Source organism: Salmo salar, chromosome ssa10 (genome assembly GCF_905237065.1).
Source record: "Salmo salar chromosome ssa10, Ssal_v3.1, whole genome shotgun sequence".
Taxonomy (NCBI): Eukaryota; Metazoa; Chordata; class Actinopteri; order Salmoniformes; family Salmonidae; genus Salmo; species Salmo salar.
Window position 1 is genome coordinate 1223521 of NC_059451.1, and position 15486 is coordinate 1239006.

The following is a 15486-nucleotide window of genomic DNA, read 5'->3' on the forward strand; positions in this document are numbered from 1 at the left end:
TGCCGAAAAGGAGATTCCCTGTCGGAATATTATCGCTTTTCTACGAGAAAAATGTCGTAAAAATTGATTTTAAACAGCGGTTGACCTGCTTCGAAGTACGGTCATGGAATACTTAGAATTTTATTGTCACGAATTGCGCCAAGCGCGTGACACTTCTTTACTATTTCGGATAGTGTCTGGAACGCACGAACAAAACGCCGCTATTCGGATATAACGATGGATTATTTTGGACCAAACCAACATTTGTTATTGAAGTAGCTGTCCTGGGTGTGTATTCTGACGAAGACAACAAAAGGTAATGACATTTTTATAATAGTAAATATGATTATGGTGAGTGCTAAACTTGCCGGGTGTCTAAATAGCGAGCCCGTGATGCCTGGGCTATGTACTTAGAATATTGCAAAATGTGCTTTCACCAAAAGCTATTTTAAAATCGGACATATCGAGTGCATAGAGGAGGTCTGTATCTATAATTCTTAAAATAATTGTTATGCTTTTTGTGAACGTTTATCGTGAGTAATTTAGTAAAATGTTAGCGAATTCCCCGGAAGTTTGCGGGGGGTATGCTAGTTCTGAACGTCACATGCTAATGTAAAAAGCTGTTTTTTGATATAAATATGAACTTGATTGAACAAAACATGCATGTATTGTGTAACATAATGTCCTAGGGTTGTCATCTGATGAAGATCATCAAAGGTGAGTGCTGCATTTAGCTGTCTTCTGGGTTTTGGTGACATTATATGCTGGCTTGAAAAATGGGTGTCTGATTATTTCTGGCTTGGTACTCTGCTGACATAATCTAATGTTTTGCTTTCGTTGTAAAGCCTTTTTGAAATCGGACAGTGTGGTTAGATTAACGAGAGTCTTATCTTTAAATGGCTGTAAAATAGTCATATGTTTGAGAAATTGAAGTAATAGGATTTTTAAGGTTTTGAAAATCGCGCCACAGGATAGCCGTGGCTGTTACGTAGGTGGGACGAATTCGTCCCGCCTAGCCTAGAGAGGTTAACAACTTCCGGTTGTCACAGGAAGTTCTTGCTCCACACACGTTGTCTTTGGGGTAGACATAAACAGAATCCTGAATATGAAGTCTCTACCTTAAAACCTCTTGGGGCTATGTGGGACGCTAGCGTGCCACCCGTGGTGCACCCTATCAACAGCAGGTGCATTTCAAGAGCGGCAAATTTGAAACCAAATAAATATCAAAATTCAAATTTTTCAAACATACAACTATCTTACACCCTTTGAAAGATAAACATCTCCTTAATCTAACCACGTTGTCCGATTTCAAAAAGGTTTTACGGCGAAAGCATAAAGTTAGATTATGTTAGGAGAGTACATTGACAATAGCTGTGTGTAATGTTTTGTCAATTCAAAGACAGGCGTCACCAAAACCATAAAACCAGCTAAAATGATGCACTAACCTTTGACAATCTCCATCAGATGACACTCCTAGGACATTATGTTAGACAATACATGCATTTTTAGTTCTATCAAGTTCATATTTATATCCAAAAACAGCGTTTTACTATGGCGTTGATGTTCAGGAAATAGTTTCCCTCCAATAACCGGCAGTCAAGTCAGCACAACAAATTAAATAATTAATATTAGAAAACATTGGTAAAATATTATATTGTCATTTAAAGAATTATAGAGTTACATCTCTTGAACGCAATCGACTTGCCAGATTTAAAAATAACCTTACTGGGAAATCACACTTTGCAATAATCTGAGCACTGCGCCCAGAAAAATACGCTTTGCGATACAGACAAACGGCCATGTTGGAGAGATCTAAAATCGAAAATACTATGTAAATAATCCATTACCTTTGATTCTCTTCATCAGATGTCACTTCCAGGAATCCCAGGTCCATAACGAATGTAGTTTTGTTCAAAAAAGCTCATCATTTATGTCCAAAAAGCTCCGTCTTGTTAGCACATGATCTAAGCCCGCCGGACTTCACTTCATGAACGAGGGGAAAAAATATATTTACGTTTGTTCAAACATGTCAAACGTTGTATAGCATAAATCATTAGTGCCTTTTTTAACCAGAACATGAATAATATTCAAGGTGGACGAATGCATTCTCTTTTAAAACGTATTGGAACGAGGGAACCCAACATGACCTCGCGCGCCAGAGTCTAATCGGCCATCACCGTTCCAAGGCTCTTGTTCAGTCAGATCGCACAGTAGAAGACTCAAAACACTTTGTAAAGGCTGGTGACATCTAGTGGAAGCAATAGGAAGTGCCAAAAGATTAATAAGCCCCTGTGTGTTTCAATGGCATAGGCTTAAAGGTAATTCAACACATCAGGTATCCACTTCCTGTCAGAATCTGTCTCAGGGTTTTGCCTGCCAAATGAGTTCTGTTATACTCACAGACACCATTCAAACAGTTTTAGAAACTTTAGGGTGTTTTCTATCCATATATAATAAGTATATGCATATTCTAGTTACTGGGTAGGATTAGTAACCAGATTAAATCGGGTACGTTTTTTATCCAGCCGTGAAAATACTGCCCCCTAGCCCCAACAGGTTAAGAATTGACTGAATGACAGATGGTTGAGTTGCGTGATTTTCACTATCTGCTGGTTGGCCATATGACAATAGCTCTTGGGTGTTTTTAACAACTTCCGGTTGTCACAGGAAGTTCTTACTCAACACACTTTGTCTTTGAGGTAGACATAAACAGAATCCTGAATATGAAGTCTCTACCTTAAGAATTGACTGAATGACAGATGGTTGAGTTGCGTGATTTTCACTATGTGCGTTTTATATGACAATAGCTCTAGGCTGTTTTTAACAACTTCCGGTTGTCACCGGAAGCTCTTGCTCCACACACGTTGTCTTTCGGGTAGACATAAACAGAATCCTGAATATGAAGTCTCTACCTTAAGAATTGACTGAATGGCACATGGTTGAGTTGCGTGATTTTCACTATCTGCTGGTTGGCCATATGACAATAGCTCTTGGGTGTTTTTAACAACTTCCGGTTGTCACAGGAAGTTCTTACTCAACACACTTTGTCTTTGAGGTAGACATAAACAGAATCCTGAATATGAAGTCTCTACCTTAAGAATTGACTGAATGACAGATGGTTGAGTTGCGTGATTTTCACTATGTGCGTTTTATATGACAATAGCTCTAGGCTGTTTTTAACAACTTCCGGTTGTCACAGGAGGCTCTTGCTCCACACACGTTGTCTTTGGGGTAGACATAAACAGAATCCTGAATATGAAGTCTCTACCTTAAGAATTGACTGAATGACAGATGGTTAAGTTGCGTGATTGTTCACTATGTGCGTTTTATATGACAATAGCTCTTGGGTGTTTTTAACAACTTCCGGTGGCTCCAGGAACCTTAGAATCGACACAAGTAGACCTCACAGTAGCCTGATGGATTGTTATAGAAGACAGGTTCATAAGGCATTCATAACCCACATAGGCTTCAGGTTGATCTAAAAACCTTATTTTCACTGTGAAGGGTTAATGCCACAGGGTCAAGGTTTGCACAGATCGGGAGGACCTCGGGAACGCTCCTGAGTTTGAATTGTGCTTCTAACACTAACGGTTCTCTCACTGTCACCCAAAAGCACTTGACATATTGGTGCAGGCATCATTTTGGGCCTAGTTTTCTCACGGTCACTGCGCTCAGACCGAGCGAGCTACGGTCAAGCAGGGCGTCTCATTGAACTCGGCACAGCCTAGAGATAATGGTAATGCCATTGCAGGCTCTTTGTGTCTTTAAGCACCGCACTGTGTCACTCCGTCCTTGCTGTGTGTGTGTGTGAGATAGCTTTTCTTTGACATCTGATGGGATATATGACTGAATTACAGTTCATGAGGGTTGCCTAGTCACACATATGAAGTTGTGGAAAGATCTGACCTTTTTAACCCTTCAAAACAGCCCCTATGACACCATTTTAAGGCACTTCTGGTTGACACAGGAATCTGAACATTAGGCTCTTATAGAATATTGAGTTTTAGGTCTTTATGTTAAGAACTGACTTATTTACAGAGGGTTGAACAAGTGTGTGTTGTTTCAGAAAATCACAGAAAATCACAGAAATCTCGCAGAGCTCCGAAACCCGCCTTAACGGACTCATCTGAACACGCTGCAACTGGATATGTAACTTTTTTGGAAAAAAACCCTCCTATTGTTGAATATCACCAATGTGTCATTGTACAATTTCTCTGAAATGAACATTGGTAAATGCATGGTTCCTTTTTTCCTGACACCGTAGGCTCATGTAGTTTGATGTGAAGCGGTCAAATCAGCACTCTATTTTCCTGTTTGACTTTCAATCCCAGAAAAATAGCCTTAACTCGAAAAGCGTCGAGGCCTCGACTCCATCCTGTTCGGGGCCAACTGCCCATAATGCCAAACCCATGCAGACCGAGTTTCGTCTTCGAATTCTTTTCCGTTTATGAGAAAAAGCCGTGTCGTGATTGGTGATATATGTTACATTTGCAATATGATTCCGTTCGCCCTCCCGTGGAATAATCCGGGACCGCAAAGAAATGACCAAATTTTGAACATTTTATTAAACGGAAACGAAAGGTCCGAGAGACTCCGTTCGATGACTTCCTGGAAGATCCGGCCCCTGTGAGCGGCCCGACGCCGTCTGCGGATTTATCGGACGTAGTCGGACGTCTAGTAAGGGCGCGTACATTTGCAACATGCACTTTCTCACTAACCACACAGCTGGCGCACGAGAGTTCCCTTCATGTATGGAAGGTGTTCAACTCAATAGGAAGGTGTTCAACTCAATAGGAAGGTGTTCTAATGTTCAACCCAATAGGAAGGTGTTCATCTCAATAGGAAGGTGTTCAACTCAATAGGAAGGTGTTCTAATGTTCAACCCAATAGGAAGGTGTTCATCTCAATAGGAAGGTATTCAACTCAATAGGAAGGTGTTCAACTCAATAGGAAGGTGTTCATAATGTTCAACTCAATAGGAAGGTGTTCAACCCAATAGGAAGGTGTTCAACTCAATAGGAAGGTGTTCAACTCAATAGGAAGGTGTTCTAATGTTCAACCCAATAGGAAGGTGTTCATCTCAATAGGAAGGTATTCAACTCAATAGGAAGGTGTTCAACTCAATAGGAAGGTGTTCAACTCAATAGGAAGGTGTTCAAGTCAATAGGAAGGTGTTCTTGATGTTCAACTCAATATTAGGAAGGGTTAGGGTTAGAGTTAATAGGAAGGTGTTCATAATGTTTTGTACATTCAGTGTAGGTAGCACACGGGACATTTTTCTCTGTTGAGATTATTTCCTTTTTAATTTCAAACCAAATGTAAAATGTTTCCATTTTGATTAATTCAAGTCTGTCTGTCTGTCTGTCTGTCTGTCTGTCTCTCTCTTTTTCCAGGCTGACCATAAATGCAGAGTGCCAGCTACAGCTACATAATTTCCCCATGGACGAACACTCCTGCCCGCTCATCTTCTCCAGCTGTGAGTAAAGTACCTCCTCCTGTGCTTCCGTGTGGCTCAGTTGGTAGAGCATGGTGTTTACAATGCCAGGGTTGTGGGTTCAATTCCCACGGGGGACCAGTACGGAGAAAAAAAATTATGAAATGTATGCATTCACTACTGTAAGTCGCTCTGGATAAGAGCGTCTGCTAAATGACTAAAAATGTGCTCAGCACCTACATCTTTCCAGGTTTTGATATCTTATCAACACCAGTCTATTATCAGAAGATCACATTATTTTCATAACATAATTATATTGAATTATAAACATATGATTGAGTGAAATGCCAAGAGTGTGCAAAGCTGTCATCAAGGCAAAAGGTGGCTACTTTGAAGTATCTCAAATATAAAATATATTTTGATTTGTTTAACACTTTTTTGGTTACTACATGATTCCATATGCGTTAGTAGAAAGTAGAAAATAGTAAAAAATTAAGAAAAACCCTTGAATAAGTAGGTGTGTCCAAACGTTTGACTGGTGCTGTACGTACAGAGCATTCGGAAAGTATTTGGACCCCTTCACCTTTTCTACATTTTTTTTACGTTACAGCCTTAATCTAAAATTGATTAAATAATTTTTTTCCCTCATCAATCTACACAAAATTCCCATAATGACAAAGTGAAAATAGGTCCCCAAGAACACAGTGGCCTCCATCATTCTTAAATGGAAGAGCTGGCCGCCCGGCCAAACTGAGCAATTGTGGGAGTAGGGCCTTACTCAGGGAGTTGACCAACAACCCGATAGTCACTCTGACAGAACTCCAGAGTTCCTCTGTGGAGATGGGAGAACCTTCCAGAAGGACAACCATCTCTGCAGCACTCCACCAATCAGGCCTTTATGGTAGAGTGGCCAGACGGAAGCCACTCCTCAGTAAAAGGCACATGACAGCCCACTTGGAGTTTGCCAAAAGGCACCTAAAGGACTCTCAGACTATGAGAAACAATATTCTCTGGTCTGATGAATCCATTATCGAACTCTTTGGCCTGAATGCCAAGCGTCACGTCTGGAAGAAACCTGCTGTGGGGATTTTTTTCAGCAGCAGGGGCTGGGAGATTAATCAGGATTGAGGGAAAGATGAATGGAGCAAAGTACAGCGAGATCCTTGATGAAAACCTGCTCCAGAGTGCTCCGGACCTCAGACTGGGGCGAAGGCTCACCTTCCAACATGACAACGACCGTAAGCACACAGCCAAGACATAGCAGGATTGGCTTCAGGACAAGTCTCAATGTCCCTGAGTGACCCAGCCAGAGCCCGGACTTGGGAGAATGGGCGAAACTCCCCAAATACCGGTGTGCCAAGCTTGTGGTGTCATACTCAAGAAGACTCAAGGCTGTAATTTCTGCCAAAGGTGCTTCAACAAAGTACTGAGTAAAGGGTCTGAATACTTATGTTGATGTGATATTTCATTTTTTTAAATATTTTTTTTATTCTAGAAACCTGTTTTTGCTTTGTTGTTATGAGGGGGTTGTGTGTAGATTTTGTTATGCCTTATGCTCAACGATACAACTTTAAAAATTCCTCATCAATTCACGGGGCCTTAGAAGTTCAAACAGTACAATTCTTAATAGGTGCATTCTTATAAGTAACTAATAATAACTGTAATAACTAACAACTGTAATAACTAACAACTGTAATAACTAACTGCTGTAATAACTGTAATAACTGTAATAACTGTAATAACTGATACCAACTGCAACAACTGTAATAACTGTAACGACTGTAATAACTGTAATGGCTGGTAATAACTAATAACTGTAATAACTGTAATTACTGTAATCACTGATAATAACCGTGATAACTGTGACAACTGTAATAACTAATAATAACCGGTAATAACTGTAACGGCTGTGACAACAAATAATAACTGCAATAACTGGTAATAACTAATAATAACTGGAATAAATGTAATAACTGGAATAACTGTAACAACTGGAACAACTGTAATATCTGCAATAACAGCAATAACTGTAATAACTAATAATAACTAGCAATAACTGCAATAACTGTAATAGCTAATAATAACTGCAATAACTGATCAAATCAAATTTATTTATATAGCCCTTCGTACATCAGCTGATATCTCAAAGTGCTGTACAGAAACCCAGCCTAAAACCCCAAACAGCAAGCAAAGCATGTGAAAGAAGCACGGTGGCTAGGAAAAACTCCCTAGGAAAAACTCCCTAGAAAGGCCAAAAACCTAGGAAGAAACCTAGAGAGGAACCAGGCTATGAGGGGTGGCCAGTCCTCTTCTGGCTGTGCAGGGTGGATATTATAACAGAACATGGTCAAGATGTTAAAATGTTCATAAATGACCAGCATGGTCAAATAATAATAATCATAGTAGTTGTCGAGGGTGCAACAAGCACGTCCGGTGAACAGGTCAGGGTTCCATAGCCGCAGGCAGAACAGTTGAAGCTGGAGCAGCAGCACGGCCAGGTGGACTGGGGACAGCAAGGAGTCATCATACCAGGTAGTCCTGAGGCATGGTCCTAGGGCTCAGGTCCTCCGAGAGAAAGACAGAAAGAGAGAAAGAGAGAATTAGAGAGAGCATATTTAAATTCACACAGGACATCGGATAAGACAAGAGAAATACTCCAGATGTAACAGACTGACCCTAGCCCCCCGACACATAAACTACTGCAGCATAAATACTGGAGGCTGAGACAGGAGGGATCAGAAGACATAATAACTGAAAATAACTGATAATAACTGAAATAACTGGTGGAACAACTGGAATAACTAATAATAACTGGAATAAATGTAATAACTGGAATAACTGATAACTGGAATAACGAATAATAACTGGAATAACCGCAGTAACTGATAATAACTGTAACAACTGTAATAACTGTAATAACTAGTAATAACTAGCAATAAGCGGTAAGAACTGTACTAACTAGTAATAACTTGTAATAACTGTAATTGCTGTAATAACTAATCATAACTGCAATATCTAATAATGGTAATAACTGGAATAACTAATCATAACTGGAATAACTGAAATAACTGTACTAACTAATAATAACTGGAATAACTGGAAAAACTAATAATAACTGGAATAACTGGAAGAAATAATGTCATAAATGCATCAAGTGCAGCATCTGCATGCTCTTCATTACACACATCCGAACAAATACAGCTTCAGGATAGGAATCACTACAACGTTTTGTATGATCTCTTATACACTATTTTAGGCCCAGCTTTTGGAACCTTGGCTTTCCTGGATATAGCAACTATTTTGTGATCACTGCATCCCATCTTTGAAATGCAACAAAGGTCCCACATCTAGCCATCATTCTGGTTGTAATTCCGATGGTGTCCACAAGATGGCAGAAGTGTATGTCAAAAGTTTCAGACGGATAAATTGAAGTATGAGCAAATTACATGACACTTAGTTTGAAGTCACCCAGGTACATTTGGGCAAATCGTGAAGAAGACATTTACAATTTCTTCTGCAAGAATATCGTTAAATCTGTGTACTTAGACTTTGATTTAGCTTTTCCAGTATTAGTAGCCATATTATAAGTTCAACATTTGCAAAACACCCAGTTTTCATAACTGTATAACTCTCTATATTCTTACAATATTTGTCCAAAAGGAAAAGGCTTGCTGTCGCACAAGGTTAGCAGCTACATTTTGCAACAGATACGGAGTTTCCCGTAAAGCCCAGATCATTGGCTATCTAGCTAGCTTTGTTTGACACCGATTGGTGCTTATTTGACAAAGTTACAGTTGATCAAGTGAAGACCACCCGCGTGTCATTAGTGCGTCGCTCTCTGACCAAATTTGGTAGATATACTACACCCCTAATGATATAGTGAAGTCTGGTTACGTTCTAGGATCTCTGCGGAATAAATACGAATGTGATTTGACTGGTTGAAACAACGTTTAGGGTTAGATTTTCACAGATTCCTTTCTTTGCAAATTGAACGAGTGGAAATACAAAATCGATCGTGCATGCTATATGGACCTTTTTAGGATATGAGAAATTATTTTATCTAACAAAAGGACACTTCATGTTATCTCTGGGACCCTTTGGATGATAAATCAGAGCAAGATTTCAGAATGTAAGTACACATTTTACCTTCAGAGGTGAATTTATCAAACCTATTGCGGTGGAAAAAGTGTTTTGTTGTTAGGAGCTCTCAAACAATAGCATGGCATTTTTTCGCAGTAATAGCTACTGTAAATTGGACAGTGCAGTTATATTAACAAGAATTTAAGCTTTCCGCCAATATATGTACCGACATTTGTTGTGTCTCTAAAATCTGCGATCGTGACACAATGCGCTGCATGATTTACAACTGTCCCGTTGACGGGACGCCGATCCCTAATTAACATCACATACACACATATTATCCAGATACTGACTGTTACCACTTGGTGGCCTATAGCAACACCCCAAAATAATGGGCTTGAGCTGAGGCAGGTGAACCTGCAACCACAGCACTTCAAATAACATTTAACATGAAATCCTCTCTAAGCTTAATGGGAATATGCATCTGAATATATACAGCAACACCACCCCATAGGGCCCCTTTGGGCTCCCGAGTGGCGCAGCGGTCTATGGCACTGTATCTCAGTGCTAGAGGCGTCACTACAGACACCCTGGTTCGATTCCAGGCTGTATCACAATCGGCCGTGATTGGGAGTCCCATAGAGCGGCCCACAATTGGCCCAGCGTCGTCTGTGTTTGGCCGGTGTAGGCCGTCATTGTAAAATAAGAATTTGTCCTTAACTGACTTGCCTCATTAAATAAAGGTAAACAAATTAAAATACAATAAAAAAAGGTATTTTTTACATCCCTTGCTACTACTGTATCATCAAAGGAAATATATTAGTCTCAGAGATGGTCAATATATGAATGTTATCTGATGTAAGCAAGTTATTGATTTCATGAACAGTTCCCACTCAGCCCAGTCAAAACTGTTCACTGCTCTGGCACCCCAATGGTGGAACAAGCTCCCTCACGACGCCAGGACAGCGGAGTCAATCACCACCTTCAGGGGACATCTGAAACCCCACCTCTTTAAGGAATACCTGGGATAGGATAAAGTAATCCTTCTAACCCTCCCCCCAAAAAGATATAGATGTACTATTGTAAAGTGGTTGTTCCACTGGATATCATCAGGTGAATGCACCAATTTGTAAGTCGCTCTGGATAAGAGCGTCTGCTAAATGACGTAAATTTAAAGGTAATGAACCTAAGGCTACATGTGTTAATATGGGCTATCTTTCGCCCTTTCATCGGTAGCTTATCTGAGATGGGGGGGAAAAAATGACATTATTCGTCAGTCAATCAGAAACTTGTGAGTGTAAGTGAGTTAGTCTCACCAGTTGGACAATTTGCCTGTCACAGTGGATGGAAGCAATGTCCCTGTGTTCTCTGGCAGCTTTCATGGCTGAGATCAGCACTTTTGGCCTCTGGCTTTCATCGATTATTTTCCTTTTTTTTGTTGTACTTTTTCCCGTCTCATGTAGAGACTCTGGGATTCTATCAACAACAATGTTATTTCACCTTGATTGTTCTTCTATAGTAGATAATCCTGTGTCCCTGCCTCTCTGGGACACCCGTACTTATTCCACCCGCGGTACACACTATTCAACAGCCAGTGAAATAGCAGAGCGGCAAATTCAAATCAACAAAAATCTCATAATTCAGATTTATCAAACATACAACTATTATATCCCATTTTAAAGATACACTTCTCGTTAATCCAACCACATTGTCCGATTTCAAAAAGGCTTTATGGCGAAAGCATAACATTAGATTATGTCAGGACAGCGCCGAGACAAGAAAAACCACACAGCCATTTTCCAAGCAAGGGAGAGGCGTCACAAAAACCAGAAATACAGCTAAAATTAATAACTAACCTTTAACGATCTTCATCAGATGACACTCCCAGGACTCAATGTTACACAATACATGTATGTTTTGTTCATTTACATGTAATTTAGGTTAATGTTGTGCAGAATGTATGTATCTCTTTCAAGTGTTAAGATATTGCTTTCTTATGAGGTAATATGGTTGTGGAAACATTACATATATGCATCATTGTGGATACTCTTTATTTTTAGGCACTTTTTCAGTCAAGTGAAATGTTCAAATATCTTGCCATTTCTGAAAGTCAATTTGCTTTGGCTAGTAATCTTCTATGACAGCTTTTGACGGGAATATATTCAGTCATTCTTTTCAGTCATATTTGCATGCTTTATATGTCATGTGAAAACGATTTGTTGCATGTCGCTAATGTAAAAATGATTTTCACATTCACAGAAATGTATACAATTCACATTTTGTTATGCTAGCTCTTCATGATTCTGAATAAAACTCCGTCAATTTGAACAAATGAAAAAGTAGATTGTGCTGAGTTACTGGCACATTGAACCATGTTGTAGCACATAGTATACAAACTTTACTGCCACATTGAACAATGTTGTAGCCCATAGTATAAAAACTTTACTGGCACATTGAACCATGTTGTAGCCCATAGTATAAAAACTTTACTAGCACATTGAACCATGTTGTAGCCCATAGTATAAGAACTTTACTGGCACATTGAACCATGTTGTAGCCCATAGTATACAAACTTTACTAGCACATTGAACCATGCTGTAGCCCACAGTATAAAAACTTTACTAGCACATTGACCATGTTGTAGCCCATAGTATACAAACTTTACTGGCACATTGAACCATGTTGTTGCCAATAGTATAAAAAACTTTACTGGCACATTGAACAATGTTGTAGCCCATAGTATAAAAACTTTATTGGCACATTGAACCATGTTGTAGCTCATAGTATAAAAACTTTACTAGCACATTGAACCATGTTGTAGCCCATAGTATACAAACTTTACTAGCACATTGAACCATGTTGTAGCCCATAGTATACAAACTTTACTGGCACATTGAACCATGTTGTAGCCCATAGTATCAAAAACTTTACTGGCACATTGAACAATATTTTAGCCCATAGTATAAAAACTTTACTAGCACATTGAACCATGTTGCAGCCCATAGTATACAAACTTTACTAGCACATTGAACCATGTTGTAGCCCATAGTATACAAACTTTACTAGCACATTGAACCATGTTGTAGCCCATAGTATAAAACCTTTACTAGCACATTGAACCATGTTGTAGCCCATAGTATAAAAACTTTACTAGCACATTGAACCATGTTGTAGCTCATAGTATAAAAACTTTACTAGCACATTGAACCATGTTGTAGCCCATAGTATACAAATTTTACTAGCACATTGAACCATGTTGTAGCCCATAGTATACAAACTTTACTAGCACATTGAACCATGTTGTAGCCCACATTATAACAACTTTACTGGCACATTGAACAATGTTGTAGCCCATAGTATAAAAACTTTACTAGCACAATGAACCATGTTGTAGCCCATAGTATACAAACTTTACTGGCACATTGAACAATGTTGTAGCCCATAGTATACAAACTATACTGGCACATTGAACCATGTTGTAGCCCATAGTATCAAAAACTTTACTGGAACATTGAACCATGTTGTAGCCCATAGTATACAAACTTTACTGGCACATTGAACCATGTTGTTGCCCATAGTATAAAAAACTTTACTGGCACATTGAACAATGTTGTAGCCCATAGTATAAAATCTTTACTGGCACATTGAACCATGTTGTAGCCCATAGTATACAAACTTTACTAGCACATTGAACCATGTTGTAGCCGACAGTATAACACCTTTACTGGCACATTGAATCATGTTGCAGCTCATAGTATAAAAACTTTACTGGCACATTGAATCATGTTGCAGCTCATAGTATAAAAACTTTACTAGCACATTGAACCATGTTGTAGCCCATAGTATACTTAGTTTAATGGCACATTGAACCATGTTGTAGCCCATAGTATACAAACTTTACTGGCACATTGAACCATGCTGCAGCCCATAGTATACAAACTTTACTAGCACATTGAACCATGTTGTAGCCCATAGTATACAAACTTTACTAGCACATTGAACCATGTTGTAGCCCATAGTATAAAAACTTTACTGGCACATTGAACCATGTTGTAGCCCATAGTATACAAACTTTACTGGCACATTGAACCATGTTGTATCCCATAGTATAAAAACTTTACTGGCACATTGAACAATGTTGTAGCCCATAGTATAAAAACTTTACTGGCACATTGAACCATGTTGTAGCCCATAGTATACAAACTTTACTGGCACATTGAACCATGTTGTATTTAGCCCATAGTATACAAACTTTACTGGCACATTGAACCATGTTGTAGCCCACATTATAACAACTTTACTGGCACATTGAACAATGTTGTAGCCCATAGTATAAAAACTTTACTAGCACATTGAACCATGTTGTAGCCCATAGTATACAAACATTACTGCCACATTGAACAATGTTGTATTTAGCCCATAGTATACAAACTTTACTGGCACATTGAACCATGTTGTAGCCCACATTATAACAACTTTACTGGCACATTGAACAATGTTGTAGCCCATAGTATAAAAACTTTACTGGCACATTGAACCATGTTGTAGCTCATAGTATAAAAACTTTACTAGCACATTGAACCATGTTGTATCCCATAGTATAAAAACTTTACTGGCACATTGAACAATGTTGTAGCCCATAGTATAAAAACTTTACTGGCACATTGAACCATGTTGTAGCTCATAGTATAAAAACTTTACTAGCACATTGAACCATGTTGTAGCCCATAGTATACAAACTTTACTGGCACATTGAACAATGTTGTAGCCCATAGTATACAAACTTTACTGGCACATTGAACCATGTTGTAGCCCATAGTATAAAAACTTTACTGGCACATTGAACAATGTTGTAGCCCATAGTATAAAAACTTTACTGGCACATTGAACCATGTTGTAGCCCATAGTATACAAACTTTACTGGCACATTGAACCATGTTGTAGCCCACATTATAACAACTTTACTGGCACATTGAACAATGTTGTAGCCCATAGTATAAAAACTTTAGTAGCACATTGAACCATGTTGTAGCCCATAGTATAACAACATTACTAGCACATTGAACCATGTTGTAGCCCATAGTATAACAACTTTACTAGCACATTGAACCATGTTGTAGCCCATAGTATAACAACTTTACTAGCACATTGAACCATGTTGTAGCCCATAGTATACAAACTTTAGTAGCACATTGAACCATGTTGTAGCCCATAGTATAACAACATTACTAGCACATTGAACCATGTTGTAGCCCATAGTATAACAACTTTACTAGCACATTGAACCATGTTGTAGCCCATAGTATAACAACTTTACTAGCACATTGAACCATGTTGTAGCCCATAGTATACAAACTTTACTGGCACATTGAACAATGTTGTAGCCCATAGTATACAAACTTTACTGGCACATTGAACCATGTTGTAGCCCACAGTATAACAACTTTACTGGCACATTGAACCATGTTGTTGCCCATAGTATAAAAAAACTTTACTGGCACATTGAACAATGTTGTAGCCCATAGTATAAAATCTTTACTGGCACATTGAACCATGTTGTAGCTTATAGTATAAAAACTTTACTAGCACATTGAACCATGTTGTAGCCCATAGTATACAAACTTTACTAGCACATTGAACCATGTTGTAGCCCACAGTATAACAACTTTACTGGCACATTGAATCATGTTGCAGCTCATAGTATAAAAAACTTTACTGGCACATTGAACCATGTTGTAGCCCATAGTATAAAAACTTTACTAGCACATTGAACCATGTTGTAGCCCATAGTATACAAACATTACTGTCACATTGAACAATGTTGTATTTAGCCCATAGTATACAAACTTTACTGTCACATTGAACCATGTTGTTGCCCACAGTATAAAAAACTTTACTGGCACATTGAACAATGTTGTAGCCCATAGTATAAAAACTTTACTGGCACATTGAACCATGTTGTAGCTCATAGTATAAAAACTTTACTAGCACAT

At 38.8% G+C, this 15486-nt stretch overlaps 1 protein-coding gene across 1 annotated transcript in view; it reads left to right on the top strand.

The window, feature by feature from the left end:
* The window catches only part of LOC106613408 (gamma-aminobutyric acid receptor subunit gamma-3-like), a 220028-nt gene that overhangs the window by 72173 nt on the left and 132369 nt on the right, over positions 1-15486 (top strand). Inside the window, exon 3 of the mRNA XM_045688601.1 lies at positions 5373-5455. Coding sequence (XP_045544557.1) covers positions 5373-5455 — 83 coding nt within the window. The remainder of the gene's footprint in view (positions 1-5372; positions 5456-15486) is intronic.